The 23620-nt window shown below is 36.8% G+C and overlaps 1 protein-coding gene across 7 annotated transcripts in view; it reads left to right on the forward strand.

The window, feature by feature from the left end:
- Positions 1-23620, forward strand: part of VPS13B (vacuolar protein sorting 13 homolog B) — a 431824-nt gene that overhangs the window by 320742 nt on the left and 87462 nt on the right. For all 7 annotated transcript variants that reach the window (XR_009488944.1, XM_059864515.1, XM_059864541.1 and 4 more), the window contains exons 35-36: positions 3513-3650; positions 15777-16184. Coding sequence is in view for 6 of the 7 variants with exons in the window: in XM_059864515.1 (XP_059720498.1) it covers positions 3513-3650; positions 15777-16184 (546 nt within the window). In the remaining variant the exon portion in view is untranslated. The remainder of the gene's footprint in view (positions 1-3512; positions 3651-15776; positions 16185-23620) is intronic.

The raw sequence follows: 23620 nt of genomic DNA on the forward strand, positions 1-23620 counted from the left end.
TCAGCAAGGCTAAGAGTGGCTTTGGATGTTTGGGTGAATTTAAAAATAGCCAGAGATTTTTTTCTTTTAATTTTTATTTTAGAGGGGAGGAGGAAGGTAAAGATGAATCTGTTGAAGGTTTCACCTTCTCAATCTTACAGATTTTAAATTACAGTCTTGTAATTTAAAGTTTTGTTGATATGTGATAGCTGTCTCACCATTTTTCTTTTGCTGCCGCAGACAAATTTTTCTCATGGTGTAGAGGATAAAATTTCTGGCCATCTTCACTGCTCCTCGCTTCTCAGTCCTTTCTTTTCTCTATCTTGGCTTGCTGTGGAGTAATTCTAGCCTCTCCTTTTACTTATATATGCATCCCCTGGGTTTTCTCCAGCATTTTCTTTGTACAAATAACTGCAAATTTAAGTGTTGATTTTTGGGAGAATCATAGAAAATGGAAATGGAAATGACCTATTATAATACATTATTCAAAACCAGTTCCCTGCTGATGCATAATTGTTCCCAATTGTATATTTTATAGTGTTCTGTCAAGTATATTTTTAAACATTCTGAATGCCTCCATCATTTCCTTGAGAGACAAGAGTTCTTTTTCTAATAGCTCTTCTCATCATGAATTCCTCACTTCTCATTCTAAAATTCTTTTTTTTTTTCTTCAGTTGCTTCTCTGTTTCCTGTGCTCTTGGCATAGGGATTGATTGACTGGTACTGCTTTATTCCTGTTCTGATTCTTGATCCTATGAAAATGCATGTGCTGTTTTCTACCTTAGAAGATATTTTAATAGGGATACACATCTTTTTTTGTTTGACCCTTGAGATAAATATTTGTCTTACCCTCATACATTTTATTTGGAACTCCCCTCAAGTTTTTGATATACACAAGCATAGTCAATTTTGAAACCTGGATTTTAGCTTTCATATCATTACATAAAAACTTAAAACTAGACTATTTGGTTGGACAGCCAAGTCTGTTACCCAGGTTCCAAATTAACTCTGTGCCATGGGCTTGGAAGCACTCAGGCTGGCTCTTTGCATGGCCCTTGGATATGAATAACTCTGGTGCAGAATTGTCAATGCAGTACTCCTGCTTCCAAAATTAGGTCAGTTTCACTTGAACCTAGAAATGCTTGAACTCAGTAGGACCAGTGCTGGGTTAAAAGTAATGTATTTTGTTGGACTTGTGTGTTGAGGTTTCTTCATGTTGTGTTCCTAATATGTAAATTTTGGAGTCCTTATTATTCACATATTCCAGTCCTGCAGTGCCTTAGGTGATGACAGTGTTGCACTCCTTGGAGACGTAATAGAGCAAAAAAATCTCCTGAGAGTCCCATGGTTGCTTTATTTTTTAGTTCTGTGCTTAAGTGCTGCAGTTCCCAGTAGCCTGAGGACAGTTTGTGTAGTTAATGAAATATGTCACACAGGGATTTTCTGCTGTGTAAGTTCTTTTCATCAGAGATGTTTTCTGCTTGAAAGAGCTACAACTTTGAAATAATTATTGGGTATTTAATAACGTAAACACATCTTAAGGTAATAAGACTACCTGTAAGTATATTTTACAAAAGAGGTGTTCAGCTAAATTTAATGGATTTTCTGAAAAGCTGGTAGAAGATATAGGTTGCTATATACAGAATGTGATGATATCTTCCAGAAATGAGACAAAATAATGGCAGATTGCAGTGTTTTGTCCTGTATTGGTACACCTGAATGTTTATATTGATACTTACAGAGAAGCAGTAATTTAGAGATGAATTTAATCAATTCAGTGATGTACATTGAGCAATATTCAGTCATTTTTACAACGCTTTACACTTTATATATTCTGAAAAACGTTAAAATGTTAGCTGTTTATGAGGTCTACCAGTGCAAAATAAGATATAATTTTATAGATCCAACTCAGAGATCCTTGTTCAGAACAGCTATAAATCTGTGTTTTGGAAAAAATGTGTACCTTGGTGTCAAAGAGGATGATGACAATGATGTTGAGTAACAGCAGCAGTACTAGTCATAGTAGTAGAATTTTCAGTATACTAGAAAAATGCCAGATGCAACAAGATATTCCCTAAAACAGTTACTATAGAAAAGGTAATGTTCCCTAAAATAGTTGCTGTATAAAAGGGAGTGTGCCACCAGATATTAGAATATCTGGTTTTTGTAATTAAAAGAAAAGAGTCATGAATTGTAAAAATGTAGAAATTCTCATGGAAAATATACAAATCCGTTGTATGCAGTGACAGCTCTTAAATAACTGTTGAGAGCTGACTTTATAAATGTGTAGCAGGAATAGAGGGAAGAAAAGGCTGTAATGTATATGCCATACAGTACAAATACTGCTGTAAAGTCATTGCCTGAAAATTGATCAAATAAAAACAAAAGAATGTGCTAACTTTTGATCTTTTCCATATAGATCTAAAGTCATGATCAATTGGTTTCAGTAGGTTCTTTGAAATCACATAAGGGTTCATATGTGCCAAGTTTTATATGAATCACATGATAAGGTCAAGAAACACAAATTCCAAAGCTGGCTTTATATACCCAGTCCACATATGACTGTGATACCACAATACCATATGTTGACTGTAACAGTGAGTATGTAAATCCTGTTCCTGAAAGGAATTAATTCAGTAAAACTCAATGCAATTATAGCAGTTTTTAATTGACTGAAAAGGAGAAAAGCTTCAAGAAAATCTCCTTAAGTTGAGGATGAGACAGATATTCAATGATTAACATAGCAGACTTGATAATAAACAATGACTGATTATTTATAATTTAAGACCATAATGCCAGAATTGAGAATGCTCATAATGAAGGTCATGAGTCCCTAAAGATTAAAAAGCCTTTTTACCCAACTGTTTTTGCTATGTGTGATACATGGAAAATGAAGACCAGAATAGCCCTTGGATGGATTAATTTTTAATGTACTTTTGTAGTATTACACACTGATCAAAGGAGCACCATTCAAGGTGGTACCCAAGAATAGCTACTGGTTAGCTATTGAGTGAAGCTGCAGAGGGAATGGTACAACTGCACTGTTGTCATGCTCTGTTCCTGAGTTCTGATAGCATTCTGGTTTTTTTGCCTTTATAATTTACCTTTCCATTATTATTTTCTCTACTGAGCAATGACAATACAATCTAGTAGCAGGTTTTGAGCACAGATTCTCTTGTAAGGAGTCCTTAAGTGTCATTACTTAATCATTAATCAAAGCTGAATTTGTGTGCTATTTACAGCGGTCTTGTTTTATTGATGTATTTTACTCATATTTTACTTGGTATTTTTGTATGTTTTCTAAATCTTTTGTAATTCGGGCTTTGTCCTCTTACTCATGAGTGCATGCATTATTCCACACATGCATCTGTCTGTAAGTGCAAATGCTATGTAAACCAGTTATATTAGGTATAATGTTTACCATGTTGCATTCAAAATTCTTTAATTTTGTCTGGTCAATTTTGTGTTTAGCATTTTGTATTATATCATATTCCTGGAATATAATTAATGTCTATGATGATTATCATCTGTAGATCCTGGGAAGACCCTACCAGAAGCTCTGGATTATTGCAAGATTTGGTTGCAGACAGTAGCAGGAGAGGTAGATGCTAAAAGTGGTATTCCACCTCCTCTTATCACTGTGCAAATTAAAGACTTCCTTAATGGACCAGGTAAGTGCTGCACTTTAATCTTTCTTTTCTGATGTAATCTGTAGATATGCACACATGGACGCAGGGTGGTGCCCTGAGCAACCTGATCTAGTGGAAGGTGTCCCTTCCCATGGCAGGGGAGTTTGAAGGAGATCAGCACTGAGGTCCCTTTCAATCCTAATTATTCTATGACTCAGTGATATCAGATAATCAGAAATGTATTTTATTCCTTGCTCACAAATGTGAAATTTTCCTCTGGCAATTACTCTGAATTAAAGTGAAAACTGGGGAATGGGCAGTCCTGGATCAGTCATTGGTTTAGGGTTTAATTATTAATTTTCTTCCCACAGTAACTTTAGAAAGGCTGAATTTGTTGAATTTCCAGCAGAATGAAGACTACCTACCTCTAGTCCTAGAAAACTGAAATGTTATTGCAGTTGTGTTTAGAAAAGATGACTTTTATAATGTTTCTGAAGATTTTTCTAAGCCATCTTCTCTTGGGTTCTTTGAAATCTGGATACCTGGCTCTGGAAATTCCAATCACCCTAAATGCTGGTATTGTAAAATTTAAAAATTAGCGATATTGTGTTTCTTTGATTAATGTAAGTGGTGTAGTGTAGAGGTTTGTTAGCATTTGCATAACATAATGTGACTTGAAATTCCACTCCTAGAGCATCAGAAATTCTTGCCAATTGCATTCTCTATTTTGTGAAGTATGTATTTATAGCTACATAACAGTGAAAAGTAATTGAGGTTATAGTGAAAGTTAGAAAATACATCATAACTATTTTTTCATATGCATTTTTGTTATAGTCTGTTGAATTATTTAACCTAATTTTTTATCCTGAATATCCTTACTTCACACAGCACAGCTGTTATCAGCCATTTAGTGAGGAGCTCTTGAGTACAGGATTTTCCTGTTCATTCAGTTACCTGTTCATACAGTCTTACAGCACTCTATCTAATCCTGGATCTGCAGCAGAATTTCCTTTGCATGCCTTACAGCTGTAGCATCTGAGCACTACAGAAATTCTAATTTACCTGCACAACCTTCACATGGATGATGGAATACTATGCCCTTGACATTCCACAGAAGACAACTGAGGCACAGGGGCATTAAATATTTTTTAATTTTATTAACATATCAATTTAAAACAAACCATTTAGTTTTCCAAAGTACTTGAAAATGTAGAATTTGATGTTGGAAACACAGCTCATATTGTCTTTGGGTGAAGCAGAAATCACTTCTGAATATCAAAGCCCAAGGCATCAAAGTGAGTAACCAGTGAATGAAACACACATATTTGACCCTCACTATAAATACTGTGGTTAAGTAGCTTGAAAAAATTTTTGCACAGAGGCCGAGGTTTCAAGGAAACAATAAAGTATGTGAACAACCTCATTACTGCCCTTTTTTTTTGTTTTCCAGCTATCTAAAGACATAATTTCAGGGAAGACTTTAGTTATATTGATCCATATTTGGGTACATTAATAGGCCTTTGAATCTTCAGGCCCTACTGCATGTTCTGCTGCCATTTGAGAAAAAAGAAATGGTTAGTTGATAGTAATGATGGCTTTTCATTCTAATCAGGAACAGCACAGGAGAGGTTAAGATACCTTCTATCAGGGACCTGTTGATCACTGCTGCCAGAATGGTTTTCTTTTATCCTTCTGCTACCAGTTCCTAAATGTCCTCTGTCCCCACGTTTGTCAGATTTCCATATTCCCAGACCCTTCATTTGTGCATTCCACTTCTCTCAAGGTTCTCACTGTATTTTCTGGGTACAGCTTTTATATTTCATTTCTGACACGCCTGAGAGTCAGTAGGACAGATTCCTAGTAAAAGTAGCAAACATGGAAGTTGGCACCAGCTTGCAAAGTATAGATTCACAAATAGTGTAAGTGCTCACGCCAATTTCACCAGTTCAGTTGTATCTTGCATTAGTGTTAAATCTCTACCCTCCATAGTGTTTTGCTGAATACTGAACTGAAAAACCATTAATTAATGCATCATAATCTTTAATCTATTTATTCTTACAAACCATTTAAAACTTCAGAGATTTCTTCCAGGATCTATTCTTAGCCAAAAGGCTTTTTTTCATCATCTTTTTGCTGCTAATTGGAACTATCATTGCACATGACTCAATGGTAATTTCTCTGAATTTTAATGAAGTGTTTGCCAGTGTAGTATAACAAAACAGCTCCACCATCCCTTGAAGATTTTTCTAACCTCAGCTGTTACCACTATGAGATCCTCTTCAAATAAACTAACCTTTACCAAGAAGCCTTCCTTGGGGGATGGAAGTTTCATTGGATGAGTAATGGAAGGCTCATTCTGCATGTGATTGCGTCAGAACAGCACATGCAGAGAGTTACAAGAGCCTGACAGCTCCTCAGCAGGCTACTGGAAAATGAGTTACTAACTGCCCTGTGGGACAAGAAGTCCCTTAACCACAGCTTCTTCCAGGGTGAGGTAGCTTGGCCGTCGGCAGGCCTGGAGAAAGTGTTACACCACCAGATCCTAGCTCAGCTGGCAGTTGTTCTTTGAGGACAAGAACTTCAGCAAAACTCCCAGGAGCTCTTGCAAGGTCAACAAACAGTATGTGTGATGGGAGACAGCTTAGCTAATCATTTGAATAAATAAAGGCACCGATGGGAGACAGCTTAGCTAATAAATTAAATAAATAAAGGCACCGCTGGAGTAGAGTTATGTTGCAGGCCTTGAAGGCTATTCTTTTTTGGTGAATATCTGGCAAAGAATGCTGCTGCTAAGTGACCTATTTTCTAAACACATAGTGTGTGCTTCATGGTCATTCATGTATATGAGGTTTATAACTGTAGTAAGTGAATTGCTGAAATGCATTGAATATGCTGGTAGGTGCTGCCTGTTGGTTACAGATGATCAACTGTTCTAAAAAGTCAGCACATTTTTGAAAGCTGTGTCTGTGCAGACAAAAATATGGAGCAGTTGGGATAACTATACAGTTTTCTGTGTCAATTTTGAGTGTTCAGAGCTCAGTGGTTTAGTTGTAATGCCATTTCTCTTTCAAAATACATTGTTGGTGTGCTGAGGTTAAATTTCAAGTACGAGACTCAAACATGCCTATATTTTATAATGCAAAATACTATCGAGCAGCTAACAGAAAAAAACCTGCAAGTGGTTCCCAGTGTTTGCTGTGTTAGATAAAACCAGTACTCCTTGCAAATAGTTTGTCAGCTGAAGTAGATAAGTAGATGGTGTTCCACAGAAAGCCCGTATGGTTTCACCACACAGGAAACCAGGTTGTCAGTCTGTATTAGCTCGGAGATCAAAAAACTGCAGCAAGTAGCTAAACTTGGAAACCACTAATTAAATGAGAATAACAGGATACATTAATGCACTTCTTGCCACATGAGTTGATTATTTTGTACATTTTTGGCAACTAAAGAAAAACTATATTTCTTCCAGATTTAAGGTAATAGGATCCTAGGAGAAATAAGCATTCATCATCAGACCTGTGGGAACAGACCTCAACTTTAACCCCAAAATGTATTAGAGGACTATTCATTCTCTTTCTACAGAAACTAATTATGTAAAATTTTTTAAATTCCATTTCATCACTTTACATGACCTTCTATCTTTTATATTCAGCCTGTTACTGGATTGTACATCCAGCTTTTGTCTAATACATTAAAGTGAACTATTTATTGCTTCAGCATTAGATATAATTCATTATGTGAGGAACAAATACGACCATCTTGTTTTAATAGGTTTTGAAAAATTACCATCTTTACCTTTTAGTCCACCTGGATTTTTTTAATCACCTTTCTTACCTATAAAAGCTGTCTTTGATGTAGTCTTTCTGGATGCAAATGATGCAAGAACCTGTTTATGAAGTATAGCTTCATAAAATTTGCCTTTAAATACTTATACACGCAAATTATGGATGTGTTATACTGAAGTCCTATTTCTGCAGTAGTTTCTTGGGAAGGCATTGGGTTAGATGTGAAGTAATGGAGGTCCTTGATATTTCACCTTTATAAATAATTTCTGCAGAAGACCTTATCCAAATAAACTAAGAAATGTTGTGTCCCACTGAAAGATAAAGTGAGAACTGGGGAGCTAGTGGGTTTCTCCTTCATGCCAGTCCCTCCACACATGATCTGGGGACCACGAGGGGCACAGCAGGGGATCTTGGCTTAGGTATAAAAAACAATAATCAGAACTGCACCATGGCACTCTCTCCAGCCTTTTTTTCCCCACTGTTTGCAGAGGCAACAATTGTATCCATTACCAAGGTCAGTGGTTTGGAGAAACCTGGAAAATAGCAGCTACCAGAAACCCTCTAGAATAATATCTCCAGCAGGTGATAGATTAGTTGGAACAAATTGGAACCATTGCACTTCAGCAATCCTGGTTTCTTTCAAGCTGTTTTAAAAATGTCGTCATTTTAATACACAATATCAGCCCTGAGGAACAGTCCACAGCAGGTTAATTTGAATCATATGATGTATCACTGCCCTCAGCTGACATGAGCTCCGTTCCATGTGTGAAGCCATAATAAATCCATTCCCAACCGAGGCAAATTCCCTGTGAGAAGGTGAACTAATCCAGGCCTCACACTGGCATGTTAGCCCTCCGTAATTGAAAGCAGGGCCACCTGTTCCCAGCACAGTTAGCCTATAGAGAGAAAATTAGCATTAGATCAGATACTTAATATATTGAAAAATCATTCATACTACTTGCAAGTTCAGCTGTGGGCTGCTTAGCATGACATCATATATAAACCTAGGAATGTGCCCACTTGATCCCAGTTTAACAGTTTTGTTAACCATGGTGTTTGTTAACTTTGAAAGGAGAATTTTTTGATTTAATGAGAGCTGACACGTGAGAAGGGGAACTAGCCAGGGTGCAGACTTTTCTAATTAACTCTGGGTCATTTGCAAAACTTTTGAGCTTTCTAGTAGGGGTTTTTTTCCCTTTGCTCTTTTACAAACAAGTTTTTAAAGCACTGACACTGTAGCCATGAAATTATATTTATTTGATTAAGAGGGCAAAGAGAAATATTCCAAACAGGTGTACCAGGCTGTAGGTATTGCTTTGGACTTGACACATCTATTGTCTGTAATATCAGTGTAAGAATGAGGAAAATCATCAAAGTAACTTTCTAAAAACAGTGTCTACAACACTTATTTTAAATTTCATTTCTTATTTGTTCAAGTACAGAATATGAAAACTGCACACTGGAGCCACATGGATAATTTGAAAAATATTTTCTTATAATCTTTTTCAGTGTGTTGGGACTCTTTTAACGCTTATTTCAGACATTTGCTCCATTTTCTTTTTTTTTTTTTTCTTCCCATGTGCTTCTTAATATAGATGTATTATTCAGCAGCTAAGCAGAAAATAGAGAGTATTTATGGGTTCTTTTCTTTTCCACAAACGTGCTCCATGACCTGGAACAATTTATTTCGTCTCACTGTATTGTGCTTCATCTTCCCTGACTCTCTCTTATGAGAGTTAATGTTTCCCTTAGCCTGGGTTTTCCTTTCATGATAGTGCCTCCCGATGCCCCCATTATAATTTTTGGCCTCAGCTCCCAGCCCTTGGCACACTTCTGATTGTACTGAGCTGTATTTGATAGCTGCACAGTTGCTTAATTTCAGTCATCATCTACTGAATGGCAGTAACCCTCCATTGTTTATTAATGGCATCTTTGGGCTTCTTGACCTACAGCAATTTATCTTGGTTTACTTGTGACAGTTTTAAAAAATTAATACAATTGCATCACTCTGAGCTTTGTCTGAGATCTCAGAGCTGGAGCTGTTAATGTCTAAGTGTCACCTTCAAGCAATGTCAGTTCCATGACCACACTAGGGCATGGAACAAGTTGTTATTCCTGCTGGGGAGCACCCAGCACTGCTCAGGGCGATTAACTCCCTGAAGGCTCTAGTTTGCCATATTGGCCTTGGAGAGCTGCTTCTGTGAGGCTGCAGCACAGACAGCAGCGGGTAGGAATACTGAGCAGTGACCACCAGTCTCTTCTAGACTAACTGGCATCTGTCTCACAGAAGCAGAATGCAAGATGGACTGCAGATGGCCTCTGAAGCTTTGTCTCAAGTTTCTTCCTCGTTTTCCCTTGATCCAAATTGGGAATGATGAATTAGAGGATAAAAACAATTAGTTATTATTCTTCTTGCTTTTCAATTTCTCTTAATTTGTGTCTCTTTTGATGCTTGACCAGACAATTGAGAACAGTACAACTGGTCTTTACATGTCTCTTTCCTATTTTTATAAATTTAATTTTTGCAATTCAGCCATTACCATTTGCTGAAGGGCCACCCTGACTCCAAATCAGATTCAAGGCTCAAGATTACCTTTACCTTCCTCATATTTCCTCTGTAAAGTCCCTACATCAGGATGGGTGGCTAAGGGAGAAAGAATATCACTGTTGGTAAACTGTTTCATGCCATCATCTGCTCCTCTCCTGTTTAGGACTAGGAAATTAAATCATCTTGAGTGTTTAGGATAAATAGTAGGGTTTTTTCTATAGAAGTACTGTATATTAAGAAGTTTAATATTTTGCAGCCTTCTTGGGGAAGGGGAGAGTGAGATCCATGTCCAGCCTCAAGGAGAAAGACTTGGCCTCTTCTGTTTCAGCTGTGAGAAGTACAAGATTCACTGCTGAATGAAGGTTATGGAAAATGTATCAATTCTTAGGAAATGGCATATTTTTCTCTCACACATTTCAACATTTCTTGGTCTTTGAAAAGACTGGGGTCTTATAAATTACAGAATCATTAAGGTTGGGAAAGACCTCCAAGATCATCAAGTTCAGCCTTTAACCTAGCAGTACCATGGCCACTAAGTGCCATGTCCAGTCATTTCTTGAATACTTCAAGGGATGGTGACTCTACCACCTCTCTGGGCAGCCCATTCCAATGCCTGACCAACCACCCTTTCAGTGGAAAAATTCTTCCTGAACTGGACTTCCACTGGCACAGTTTGAGGCCATTTCCTCCTGTCCTGTCGCTGGTTGCCTGGTAGAAGAGGCCATTCCCCACCTGGCTCCAGTCTCCTTTCAGGAAGTTGTTGAGACCTATAAGGTCCCCTTTAAGCCTCCTTTTCTCCAGGTTAAACAACTCCAGCTCCCTCAGCTGCTGTTCATAAGATTTACTCTCCAGACCCTTTACCAGCTTCATTGATGTTCTCTGGACACTCTCCAGCCCCTCAATGTCCTTTGCCTAGTGAGGGGCCCAGAACTGGCCGCAGCACTTGAGATGTGGCTTTACCAGTGCCCAGTACTGGGGACAGTTGCTGCTCTGGTCCTGCTGGCCACACTGTTGGTGATACAGCCAGGATGCCATTGGCCTTCTTGGCCACCTGGGCACACTGGCTCATGTTCAGCTCCGGTCAACCAGCACCCACGGGTCTGCTCTCCAGACACCTTTCCCCCAGCCTTTAGCACAGTATGGGATTGTTGTAACACAAGTTCAGGACTCACATTTCGCCCTGTTGAACCTCACAGACTTGGCCCATTGATTCAGCATGCCCTTATTCAGCTTATAACTAATTTTCATGGCATTTACTTTCTGGTATCTAAGATTGAGAAAAGACTATGGTGGTTTTTAAGTCATAGAAGTAGTAACATTTTGTACATTAACTTATGGCATATATTAGAATAAGTCCACTGAAGCTTCCAGCTCCAGTAAACTGGAATTTACCTGGAGTAACCATGCTAGGAGCTTTTGTTATTTTTGTGTTGCTTATTCATCCTTAGTCCTCCAAATAAAAAGTCCTTTTGAGTAACATCATTATCCCAACTTCACAGATGAAAATTATATCTTCCTAATAAAAATTTGAATGTTATGGAGAACAAGAATAAAATACTTATAACCCTGATTTTTTTTTATCTGCAGCTCTAAGTAATAAAATGACAAAGAAAGAAATTGCTTCAGACAGAAATTTCAGAATGCTGCTCATAGGTTTCTTTTTATAGTTGTTATGATTTAGTTCAAACAGGCCATATTGAATCCATTGGGTTTTTTGTAATAGATTTCAAAATACATAATAAATGTAAGTAATATGATGACTAATGGGTCAAGTGAAGTTGGAACTTTTAAAATGAGAAAATAGCTGGAAACGGTTTTCAGGAAACTATTCCAGTTGATTTTTGGTCCCCCACAAGGTGTACATTAACATAAAACTCCGTAGAATCACCTCTGGGACCTGAATTCCCTCTCTGATTTCACTATTCCAAAGTGTTTCTTTTTCCTCCACTGTTAAGTCATCTCCTGGTGTGGTGGGAGCATATAATAAGTGTAATTTATTTATATTTATCTAATCTCCTTTTAACTCACTAGTTAGTTCATCATTCTGTTTCCTAGCTGCTGTTCAGAAAGTTGTGAAGGCTAATTAGAAACTAATAATTGAAATATGTGGATTTACTGGGTAATCTAAAGAGAAGTAGTGAAGAAATTGAGGAAGAAAAAGAGCAATTCAAACTCTACACTCAAATGCTGTACTGTAATCAAAAATTGCTCTGATACCAAGTAGTTCCATCAGAAATAACTCACTTGATGCACTCGATTTGCAAGCACAGTAATTTTTTTCACTTTTTTGGTGGAAATACATAACACCTGGCAAAATAAGTTATTGCTAATACATCTTAAATCTAAAGAATGCATTGGGTTATAATTTTGGTAGCCAGTCACTAATAGGCAAAGGAGAAGCTGATGTAATTGAGGCGTTAAAGATGACTTTGAACTGCCTTTTGCTCTGTGTTGATTCTGATGTAATTTTGGGCAATTCAAAGAGTTAGTGGAGCTACAGGAAGCCTGTGTTTTCCTACGGGTATGGAATCTACATACAGTGTTATGTGCTGTTCTTCCCAAGGCATTTAAAATAATCAAAAAAACTGTTACACTTGGCTTTTGCACCCCAAAATTTTTATTCCAGTTGAATCTGTGTGACTCATAGATTTTAAAGCTCTTTTTAGTGCATTTTGACTGTCTGGTGAAGCAGCTGAATATCTATCTTAATCAACTCCTATAAATAGCTCTTCATGTTTCATCACTTTTCATTGTTCTGTCCATCACTTAAATATATTTTCCTTAGAAGGAATGTCAAAGTTTCTTTTACATTGCTAAGGATAATGTATAAAAGAGGTCAAAGACTAAAGATTGCTCAATTGTGTTTCTTCTTTTCTTTTTGAATGTTTTACTTAAAATACCAAAGAATCTCTTTACATAATCTTTAACCAGTTGTAAAAATAACCTGTATCATTAGGAGATAGTTAAAATATTTCCAGTGAAGGTTCCAAAGTAACATTTTCTGCAATTATGCTTTTGGCTGCCACCACATTCTGTCAGGGCTGATTTACTGGATAATAATAATTTTATACAAAACTTTGTCAAGTTATCAGTCATGACAGCGTTTTTCTGTGTGACATGCACAGTTTCCAAACAGAAAAGAGGGGAGACATTTGCATTTCTCTGGTGTCCTGGTGGCCCTTTTTTTATTGCCTTCTTGGATGAGTGGCCAAGAGCAGTGATAAAAGCACAGGTCCAAGTGCCAAGTATGTTCCACCACTGAGCTGCACCAGCACCCTGTGTCTTCTCTGCCCTGGCCAAAGGAAGCCCTGAAAGGAGCTTCTGCCTTTGTGGTCATCTCCTTTTCCATCCTTCACACTCAGTTTTTGGATGTGTTAAGCTTTGATTCAACCCTTGACATCTCTTGAGTCATCTTAGGTCTAAGAAGTTTTTGGGTGTCTAAGAAGTTTCTGGAATGTTTATTGGGATTTTTCTCCCTTCTGGGCTATATTACCATAGGAAAGTGCTGGCAATTAGATATGTATTAGATAAAGCAATTAGATGTGAAAGTTAGTCTCCCTTTACTAACTTAGAAACTAAATTATTTAGCAAAAGCAATAAATAGCATCTATTTATTTTGCTTCTTTATTGCTACATTACTAAGGGAGAAATTTAAATTTATAAGGCAGTTGTCTTCTTGGGTTTTTTAACATTTCATTTTAAAAACACTCAATTTGACTATTGTAAATAAATTAATGTCATAATGTCACATGGTCTCTACTTTCTTCCTAACTCCTTTCTCTATTCAAAAGAAGGAGAGGCCTAGTGATGTCCACATAGAAGGCAGAAAAATTTTGGGATATTCCAAGTGCCAAGAGGGTAGGGAGTTTTTCCAAAGTATTATGACATTTTTCTTCCCATGATTTTAATTAAAATGTCAGTACACAGTGATTTTGAAACATCTTCCAAGTTGGTCTTGTATGGTTTTGGATGCCTGAAAATCTTCACAGAATCACTGAGGTTGAAAAAGACCTCTGAGATCATTGAGTCCAACCTTTGATCAACGCCATGTCAACTAGACACTGACTAAGTGCCTTGTCCAGTTGCTTCTTGAACACTTCCAGGGATGGTGACTCCATCACCTTCCTGGGCAGCCAATTCCAGTGTTTAACAACCCTCTCCAATCCTGTTTTCTTCTAATGCCCAGGTTTCTAACTTGGTACTTGCCTTCCTGCTAGGCCCACATATTAGCTAGTGTTTTGCCAGTTCCTAGTTTAGCATGGAAGGCTTTCAGTGCAAGAGAAAGCATTTTCAGAAAACCAGTAATTAAAGTTCTAAGTTAAAAATTGCTTTTCAGTCTTAAAGTTCAGTTAGCTGTAGCTTGTGGAATAGCGGAGACATCTTTCTAGTATTGTTTTGGGTTTTTTTAGTTCAGTTATGACAGATCTTACACAGCCATTATTAAATTTCTCTTATCTTTATAGAAAATGTGCCAGATATTTTTGGGGGAGGAGATCAGAAAAGTACTTTGCCATATGCCTGTGAATCTCTGAAGTCAGTATAAACCTGTTCTTAAAAGCAGCTCTGAAACTCTGCCCCTGCAGCCCTTTAGCATTGGTGTAAAAATTTACCTAAAGAATGGGAGAATCGAGCTCATTAGTTTGTATCAGTGTTAAGGGTAAAATGTGATGCTGGACAACTTGAAACTAGTTTCTATGAAATATTCATTAATCTGTGTAAAACCTTCAACAGACAGTGTTTCCTGTATATGTTTATAATGAAACTTGAAACTAAGTAGTGCTGTTTGAACATTTCATCTTAGTTTAGATATATGCACAGAATTTTAATCACTTTTGGTTCGTGGGGTTGGGGCAGTGGCAGTCAAACAGCAAAAGGAAAAGCCCTTTTCCCCCTAACCAGAATAGCTGCCTCATTACTGGTCAAAACTGAATTTGAAATGAAAAATCCTAAAAACTAAGTTAAAAGCTGGATTTCTGTAAGGAATTGTTACGTACTGATGCTGCAGCACAGCAATAAGTTTCAGCCTTCATAAAATCCCGCTTCCTATCTGTGAAATAATTTTGGCAATTCCTACATCTCAGCTACCAAGATATCACTATTAACAATGTTGTTCATATTACTTGTGGTTCCTAAAAATTCTGTGAATCTTTAAGTAATATGAGAAACACCAAAATCCTTTTTGGTGAGGAGATGAAAAACATTTTAAAAATGATAATGACTTTTAAAAAAATTTAAAGCAATACATTATTCCAATATCCCTGGAAAATGAAGAAATCTAAATATGCATCAGTTTTTGTATTTGCTTTTTATTTCACATTTCGTCTTGAAAATGCATTGAAGACTGCTGCATATGAACTGTGTAGGAAACAATACACATGTTATTCACTCATTTAAATGTGTTGAAAATGTTCACTGTTGGCTTTGGAGTTTAGTCAAATAGTTTTTATGGATATAAAACTCAAGAGAATGTGAAGTATATTTTTATTCTGACACAGAAGAACTAATGTATCTCCCCTCCTACACACTCAAATAAAGTGTGTGTCTTTCAGATAGCTGTGGTGATCCCTGGGAAGAAACAAGATAAAATCCACTTTGTACCATGTTTCTTCCTTTAAAACTGTACATATTGATGGTTGCTTATAGTATTTTTAATGACATTTTAATTCAGATTTATTGCTAAAAATACTGTTTTGTTATGTTTTGATTCAGTCCTTGTAATGAAACATGGTGGAAATATGATGGAAAAGCTATTTCCACTCAATGCTTATATTTGCACACAGCTTGAATAATTGCACTATAGCTTATCACATTTCTTTCTCCATTTCTCCCCCTTAGCTGACATAAATGTGGACATATCAAAACCTTTGAAAGCAAATCTCAGTTTTGCCAGACTTGACCAAATAAACCAGTTCTTGAAGAAAATCATAACCACAAATGAAGATGTTCCCAGGAAGGAGGCTGCTTCATCAGCTGGTATTATTCCAGATGAGGACGTCACTTTGATTTCCAGACACCCCAGTACAAAGGACTTTCTACCTGCAGCCCACACCAGCACTGTGCAAAAGGCTTCAGCGCAGGAAAACTTGTGGCAAGCCCTTTCCTGCTTCCAGAAAATTTCCATTCACACCGTTCAAATGGTTGTTTTGATGGAAACCATCCCACACCCCAGTAAACCTTGTTTGTTAGTCTCTTTCTCAAACCTCATTGGGAGCCTGAATATTAAAAGTGGACATAAAACTGCAGGTAAGGGGTTTTTTTTAAAGTTGGAAGGGCTACTGGTTTGTGTAAGTGGTGGTCTAGTGACCATTTCAAAGTGTGGGGCATTGCAGGGAACTGCTCCAGCCAACATTATAAATCTACATCAGAAAACAGCAAATCCTCATAGACTCTATTATCCAAGTTTTCCTTTCTGTGAGGGAGCACCCAAGAATGATTAATTCTGTAGTTAATATCCCCTAGCTTGTAATAACTAATTTATTGATGGAATTCTGGCTGAAATAGTGGTTATGAAAACCGCTCCTCTGGTATTCCAGTAATTTAGCACATAATTCAAAGGGCAAAATTTTGAAAGTTTTCACTCTGTAACTAGATTTTCTTAGGACCTTTGTTTCTGTCTTTAAAAAAATGTAAAAATAATTGTTCAGAGCCCTGACAGGTGCTACTATGTAAATATTGGGTCATGCTGTTATTCTCCTCCAGATTTATGAAGTTTTCAATTTTTACATGTTTCCTCTGCACACCTGAGAGTCACACAGTGAAAACAGACACTCTGGCCTCATTACTGAAGCACTGCGAGGAAACTTAAAGTCTCAGATACAAGATACCGGAGACTCATTTAAAATGGAGATATTTTGAGTGTCATTGTAAATTGTTTTATTAGCATTTCAATAAAATGAATAAGACGGTATATTTCCATGGTGTGGAATGAACCAAATGTGGGTAGTTGGAAGAGTAGCTTGAAAGGTAAAACGGTCTCTAGCTGAGAGGAACAAGTTGTTGGCCAGCTGAGGTGGTGATTTACTTCTTTTTCATCAGAAATATTTTTCCTCAGGCCCGCAAGTTCCAGTTTTTCTTTATTGTTTTAAAAGTTAAAAATGAAAAGTTTAGGGTTCATAGGACATGAAAACCCGGAAAGTGCCGGGGCCAGAAACTTTTGATTTATCCATTAATAAACAGCAGTGCAGGCAGGAGCAGTGCCTGTGTTCCCACGCTTTTCCACTCGGATCACAGCTCTAGCATAGAAGGCACTGCAACTGAGTAAAAGCCTTTATAATGTGCTTTAAATAGTTTTAGTTTTGTTTCTGTGTCATAATCCTCTTCCCTTCCATGGGTTCCCCTCTATCATTTGTGCATTATCTGTCCCATGGTGTCCACATCACGCTTCGATACATCAAAGCCAGGCTGCTCCCTCACTGTTCTATAAAGCAATTTGGCAAACTCACACTGTATTTCACATACTCTGGGGGTTTTCATCCTCCCAGAAGGAGGACATACCTAGCCCTGCACGTTAAGCCTCAGAAACATTTTCAGCTATGAAGTTCTGTTTCTTAATTCTTCTGGCAGTCTGAGGAAATCAATCTTTATTTTACGCGGTATAAGCCGTACATGAATCTTCAGTATGGTCATAGTCTGGCAGGCGTTGTGAAGTGGAGCAATACTGATGTCAAATCTAATGAAAATGGACATTAGTTATTCTATATAAAGAACTTCCATAACCAGACAATTAGTAGACATCAACAGATGCTTTTCACATTTTTTTTTTCCAGTTAAAAATGCTTTATCTCTGCTTTATAAAAAGAAAAGTACATCTGCATGAGGTTTTGCATACTGGTGTGATGGTGCAATAAATTAAGTTCTAATTAGAGCAGAAGATACACTTCCACAAAACTGATTGAAATTGTCAAAAAATCTTTTAAGAAATTGCTTGTATTTTTTTTTTTTATGGCTGTGAATCTGAATTTAAAGTGCTGATAGAAACCAAGGTGGAAATTACAACTTCAGGAGAGAAGATAAAATACTCAGTGTGGGGGAAATGGTATTATAATCTAATGTTAAAAATCCTTTAGAAGAATACCACAGTTGCTAACTAGATTTGTTTTATTATTACAAAGAAGTTATGCAAGCTAACCCAATTTTTAAAAGTTTTTAGCTGTGTCTTGAGAGGAAAGAACATTTAAATATCTCAGTTCTTCACTACCGTTCTTTTTATAAAAGGTTTTTTAGATACACCTTTTGTGCTGAACAGGGTTAATGTCAGGGTTTTTAATAGAATGAAACTAATACATGAATACTTCCCTGTGTCTTTGATTTTACAGTCGAATAACTATTGTGACCATCTGCAGCAGCTGCATTTTACGAATTATTTGCTGAACCAAGCTAAGCACAATGACAAAAGTAGTCATCTCAGATGTACTGTTAAAACAGAGGAAGAAAAAGGAGCATTGCTTGCCTTTTGTACAGTATGGCCATCTGCTGTACAGATGTTATTATATAGAATGACTTCAGATACAATAATTGTAGAAAATTTTCATTAAAACCTCAACAATTTGCACTTGTTTACTTGAATCTGCATAACTCCCCAGTGAGACAACACAATACGCTTGGGGTTTCTTTGGTTCTCACTAGCTTAGTCTTTGATCCTTTTTGATGTGCTGACTTTAATAAACATAGTTAAAAACACTATTCAAAAACATCATGGAAAAAACTACAAAGGAACAATTATAGCAGTAGAAACTACTCTAATCCCTTACTTACGCAAGCTATTTTTAGTGAAATATGGTTTTTTACACGTTTTATGTGGCAGTGTTTTATAAACAGTGTAAACGACCCCTTTTCCAGATGAGTTTTAATGCAGGAGATGAAGTTGTTTTGTAAGGAATCCTATTTGCTAGGAATTATTGAGCAAAAAAAAAAACCTCGCAAGAATATGTATAGTCGGCATTTTCCCTCCCTTATAGGGGGAAAATAAAAGTGCATGACCTTGTGTATTGCTTTCATTTCTTTTCAGCTGAAATTAAGAAGAAAGCCTACTATCCAACTTTTTTTGTTTTAATTATCAGTTTTCCCTCTAGACTTTACTAGTTTAATAATGAAAACTAAAGGCATTCTAGTTTCATTTTTCTTCTTGATTTCTTACGAAACTAAAAAGTTTTAGCTTCTGAAAAACAGCAAGGCTAAGTAGTTGAATAATTTCACTTCTAACAAAATTAATTATAAGTGTTGAACACTCACACTGCAATTGGATAAAACTAAAACACCTCAATTTCTATATATACTGCTGTGCTGTTGTACAACCCCAAACCTTTAGTGTGTCAAGGGACTTCATCTTTTGGACATTTTTCAGGTTTTAGTACAACAGTTACTTATAACAACATGGTTACTATTTCTGTTAGAATACTTATGTTCCACTCTCTACTCATGTTCAAATACTCACTGTTTTGGTTTCAGTAAAATAATACTATTGTAGACTATATTGCACTCTACTGGCACAAAAAGAAAAAAATAATAAAACAAAATCCCTTTTCAAAAAAATAATAATTTTAAATAACTTTAAAAGAGGTTACCATTACAGTTTTCCTGATGCCCTTAAGGGTAGGACTTCATCGTAGTGATGTTCAATAAAACAATTATCACGAGTCATTTTATATTTTGTGGCTTGGAGTTACAAGTTAAACTTGTACCCATTTTTTTGAAAAACAAACACTTAGCTTGGCAGCTTATTTGTACTGTTGATGAAAACCCCAAGTCCAAGAACTGCTGTTAGATCTCGTTCAGTGATTTTTTGTCCTCTGAAGTATGTGGCATCTTCCACAAATGCTTAGAGCTCGAGTCCCATGTACCCAGTCAGATCTGAGATCGCTTGGTACTGTGCTTGAGGTGTGTGACTCACTCCTTAACTGTCGCAGGGCATTAGAATTGAAGTAAGTTTTAGCAAGAAATACTAGAAAATAGAATGCAATTCTAAACATATGGCTTTCAGTTAGTTTAGGTTTGTAGTTGAAATTAGCACTACCTACCTGCCAAAAGAGCAGATAAATTAAGAGAAGTTGAGGACCATTCTTTCCCCAAAGTGAAAGACAGCAAGAAGCCTGAAGCCTCTCAGTGGAGCCTTATTTTACTCTGGCTGGACACGGGAGGGAAGTCCTGCTGCTCAGTGTCTGAACTGAGAGTGTTACGGACATAAAATATTCCAAAGATCATACACAGAATTCCCCAGCCCTTTGTCCCATATGTAGAGATGATTACTTTAGCATATAAATAAGGGGGGAAAAATAAACACTAGTTGAGCCTATGATAATTGCAAGTATTTTTACCAAACCTGAAAATAATTACATACTTCAGATACTTTACAGTACTTTTAGAAATTAAATGCAGATATGAATTGGTATAGCACAAAGACCAAACTTCAATTTGGAGTTAACTAACTCCCTTGAGGAAACTCTGCTAAGGCGTTGTCATAGCCTTTGGATGCTGCAGATATGCAAGTTAGCCCATGGGGAAATAAAACTTTAAATTAGATATGACTACCTAAAATAATATGCAGCAGTAACAAGCCATTTACAACACCCAGAAGGCGTTTGTTACTTTTAGAAAGAAATATAAACTCTTTCCAACACTTGAACAATAGGAAATTAATTCTCTGTCAGTAAAAGCCAGAGGACAAACTAAATATTTAAATGGCCACTGAGGACTGAGGTGGAAGTGCAGCTTGTAGACAGCTATACAAATCACTAACAAACCTTAATGAATATTGGGTGTGGGCATCAGGGTCCTGTCAGATTTGACACCGTGTCCCAAGTAGCTTAAACCCAACACGCAAGGAAAGGTGGAGACCTCATCAGGTCTCTAACATCTGGGATTTTATTTGTCATTTTGGCATATCCTGCAAGCGCAAAAGAAAGAGTAAAAGGGGATTATCCTGACAATGAAATGAGTTACTGAATCTTGTGATAATGAAAAGCAGAAGAATTCTAATTCCTTTCTATAGTCCCTGAGGTGGAGGTGCGTTTATAGTTCTGCAGGAGTATAATGTAGGAGGGAAGAACAGATGGCCTAAAATCCATGAAACAAGACACCATCTAATCCCAGGACTGAGTACCACTATTAATCCTGGTCAGATTCCCTACTGATACTTTGTAATAGGGTTCAGAATTGCTACTGATGAACTAGCACCCTTAACTTCAGAGAGTAAAAAAAAGAATTAAAAGTTCCTTGAAGGTTGTTTTTTCAAGACAGTGTGCACTAATTTTGTAGACCTGCATTTGCTATCGGAGTAAATCAGCTTTAAAAGTATTTCAGATTAAATTTGATTCAGAACAAATATGGTTGGGTTTTTACTCTCCTCAGTTTTTATTGTGAAACTAATTACATATTTTTTGTGACTGGAATTTTTTTGATAGTGGGATCCCAGTGTGTATGTGGTGGTAGTAGGTGATACAATATTTACATGGAAGTCAATTTAATAGACTGTTTAGATTCATGAGACAATAGATATAACAGTGAAAGCTGGATGTTTTCTTTATACATTTTATGTTTTCTGTGATGTTCTTCTGGTTCAGTCTTCATTTTTCAGTGTGAGGTATAGGACACAGAGGTTAGACATTATTTCCAATAGTAGGGACCAGTTACTTAAGCTGTTTAAATTGATGATATACTGACATGTTTCTTCTTTGTCCATGTCAAGAATATTTTTATGGGATGGAATCACTAGCTTGCTGCCCAGACAAAAGGTGCAATTTCATAGGGAATTCAGGTTGTTATAGCCACACATTTCCACAGGCTGCCTTGTGCTAGCTCAGTTACTCAGGTAGCTGATCAATGGATTGAGTCAGGGCACTCATTTCTCTGAAAACTAACCCTAAATACTAAAGAAGAGTTTGCAACAAGATTGACTCCTTCAGCTGGCTCACTGGAGAAGTACACTTTAATGACCATGCTGGCACAAATAAGAATACAGAGAAGTATACAAATGAGGAAGGATTGAAGGGAGAAGGCTGGAATAAGCCTGACCTGCACTGTCCTTCATCCTCAGGAGCCACATTCCAATAGTGCAGGGAAACCTGTTTGGTTTATGTGGCCTGGGTGTATCTGTCAAGCCTTGAACTTCCACAAGCATAATTGACTGGGTTAGAGAGGCCCAAATAGAGCTCAGTTGCTGCCAGGCACTATCTTCAGATTGGTTTATTTATAAAGAAAAGTTACCCTGTAGTTCATGGATGATTTAGTTTACTAAAGCAGTTAAAATTCACTGAATCCAGTGTAGAGCCAGAGGAGCAAGACATCAAAGCTGAAACTCTAAATCAGCTTTATGGTGATTATATTGGATGCATTTTGAGTGGCATCCACTATTTTGTAATGCTTCATTTGCTGGGTAACCATTCAGTGCCTGATTTTTCAGTTGTGCTAAGTATCTACAACTTTAAAGATCAGTGACATTTTTAGGTCCCAGCTATCTTCTGGTAAGCAAAAGTTTTTGACCAGCCACCTAAAATTAAGATGTGAAAATGCACAGATCTTTTTCTTAATTGAAGAACATCCCCATGTCCATCTTTAGAACTGGAGTAAGAATGTTTAGCTGCTTTTCTGAAACCTGGTGGTATCTAAAAAGGTTTTTGATAAATAACAAAATATAACTCATATTAATATAGCACTCACTTTTGAAAGCTCAACTCACAGATGGAATATGAACACTATTTTTGTTGGTTTATGTTATGCATTTTGTTGGTTTATATTATGCATTTTTCTCCACCTAATTGGAATAACATATGGCAATATGGAGCTTTACAAGTATATTCTAAATTATTGTACTCCCAAGACAGCCTTGACCAATAATTAAAATCCCTTTGGATCTAAACTTTAATATGCTCTCTGTGATCAGGCATCACAAAATCCAAAATTACCAAATCACCAAGTGAATTGAGATTTTTTCAGTTATTTAGTATGCAGTAGTGTAATGAACATAATGTACCTGCCCAGTTATTCTTTAAGGGAGATGAGCTCATTTCAAAAAGATAACCATCTTTGACTTCTCTTCTGATTCATCACTGACCTGAACTCCATTTGAACCTTGTTAGACACAAAACAAGCAGGATTCCTGGCCTGAGCTATAAAATATAATTAAGCCCTTTTGAAATGATGTGTAAAAGAACATAGCTTTACCCCTACTATAACTACTACCACCACCACAACCAATAAAGTTAAATCAACCACTGCCTGTAATGGATTAAAATAATAAATGTTCCTGGATTTTAGTGTTTGAAGTACTTGAAGAAAACAGGCTCCCAGCAGCCAGTACCGCTGAATGCATGGGGACATTTATTAGTGATGAATTCAAGGGTTTGGCCTGTTTAAGATCATTACTTTCTGTTTACCGTGTGTTACACATCTCATGTTTTTACAGAGCCCATATGTGTCCCAATGTAATGCTGAAAAACTCTTTTTCACTAAAGAATAGCTAATTGGTAACATGTAAGTATTGTTCTCATGGGGAGAATGAACCATCATAAGATTCAGCTCACTACTAATGAGAAATCCAGTGCGGTCAGTGGATTGTTAACTAAATCTCTCCTGGAAAATTGTTCTGAAAATTGTTCTTTACTATGCTTCACCATTTGTTTGCTACTGCTGTTTCCAGACTTGAGTAAATTGTCTGGATCTTAAATTAACTGCACTATTTACCC

The sequence above is a fragment of the Haemorhous mexicanus genome, chromosome 1 (genome assembly GCF_027477595.1).
Source record: "Haemorhous mexicanus isolate bHaeMex1 chromosome 1, bHaeMex1.pri, whole genome shotgun sequence".
Classification (NCBI taxonomy): domain Eukaryota; kingdom Metazoa; phylum Chordata; class Aves; order Passeriformes; family Fringillidae; genus Haemorhous; species Haemorhous mexicanus.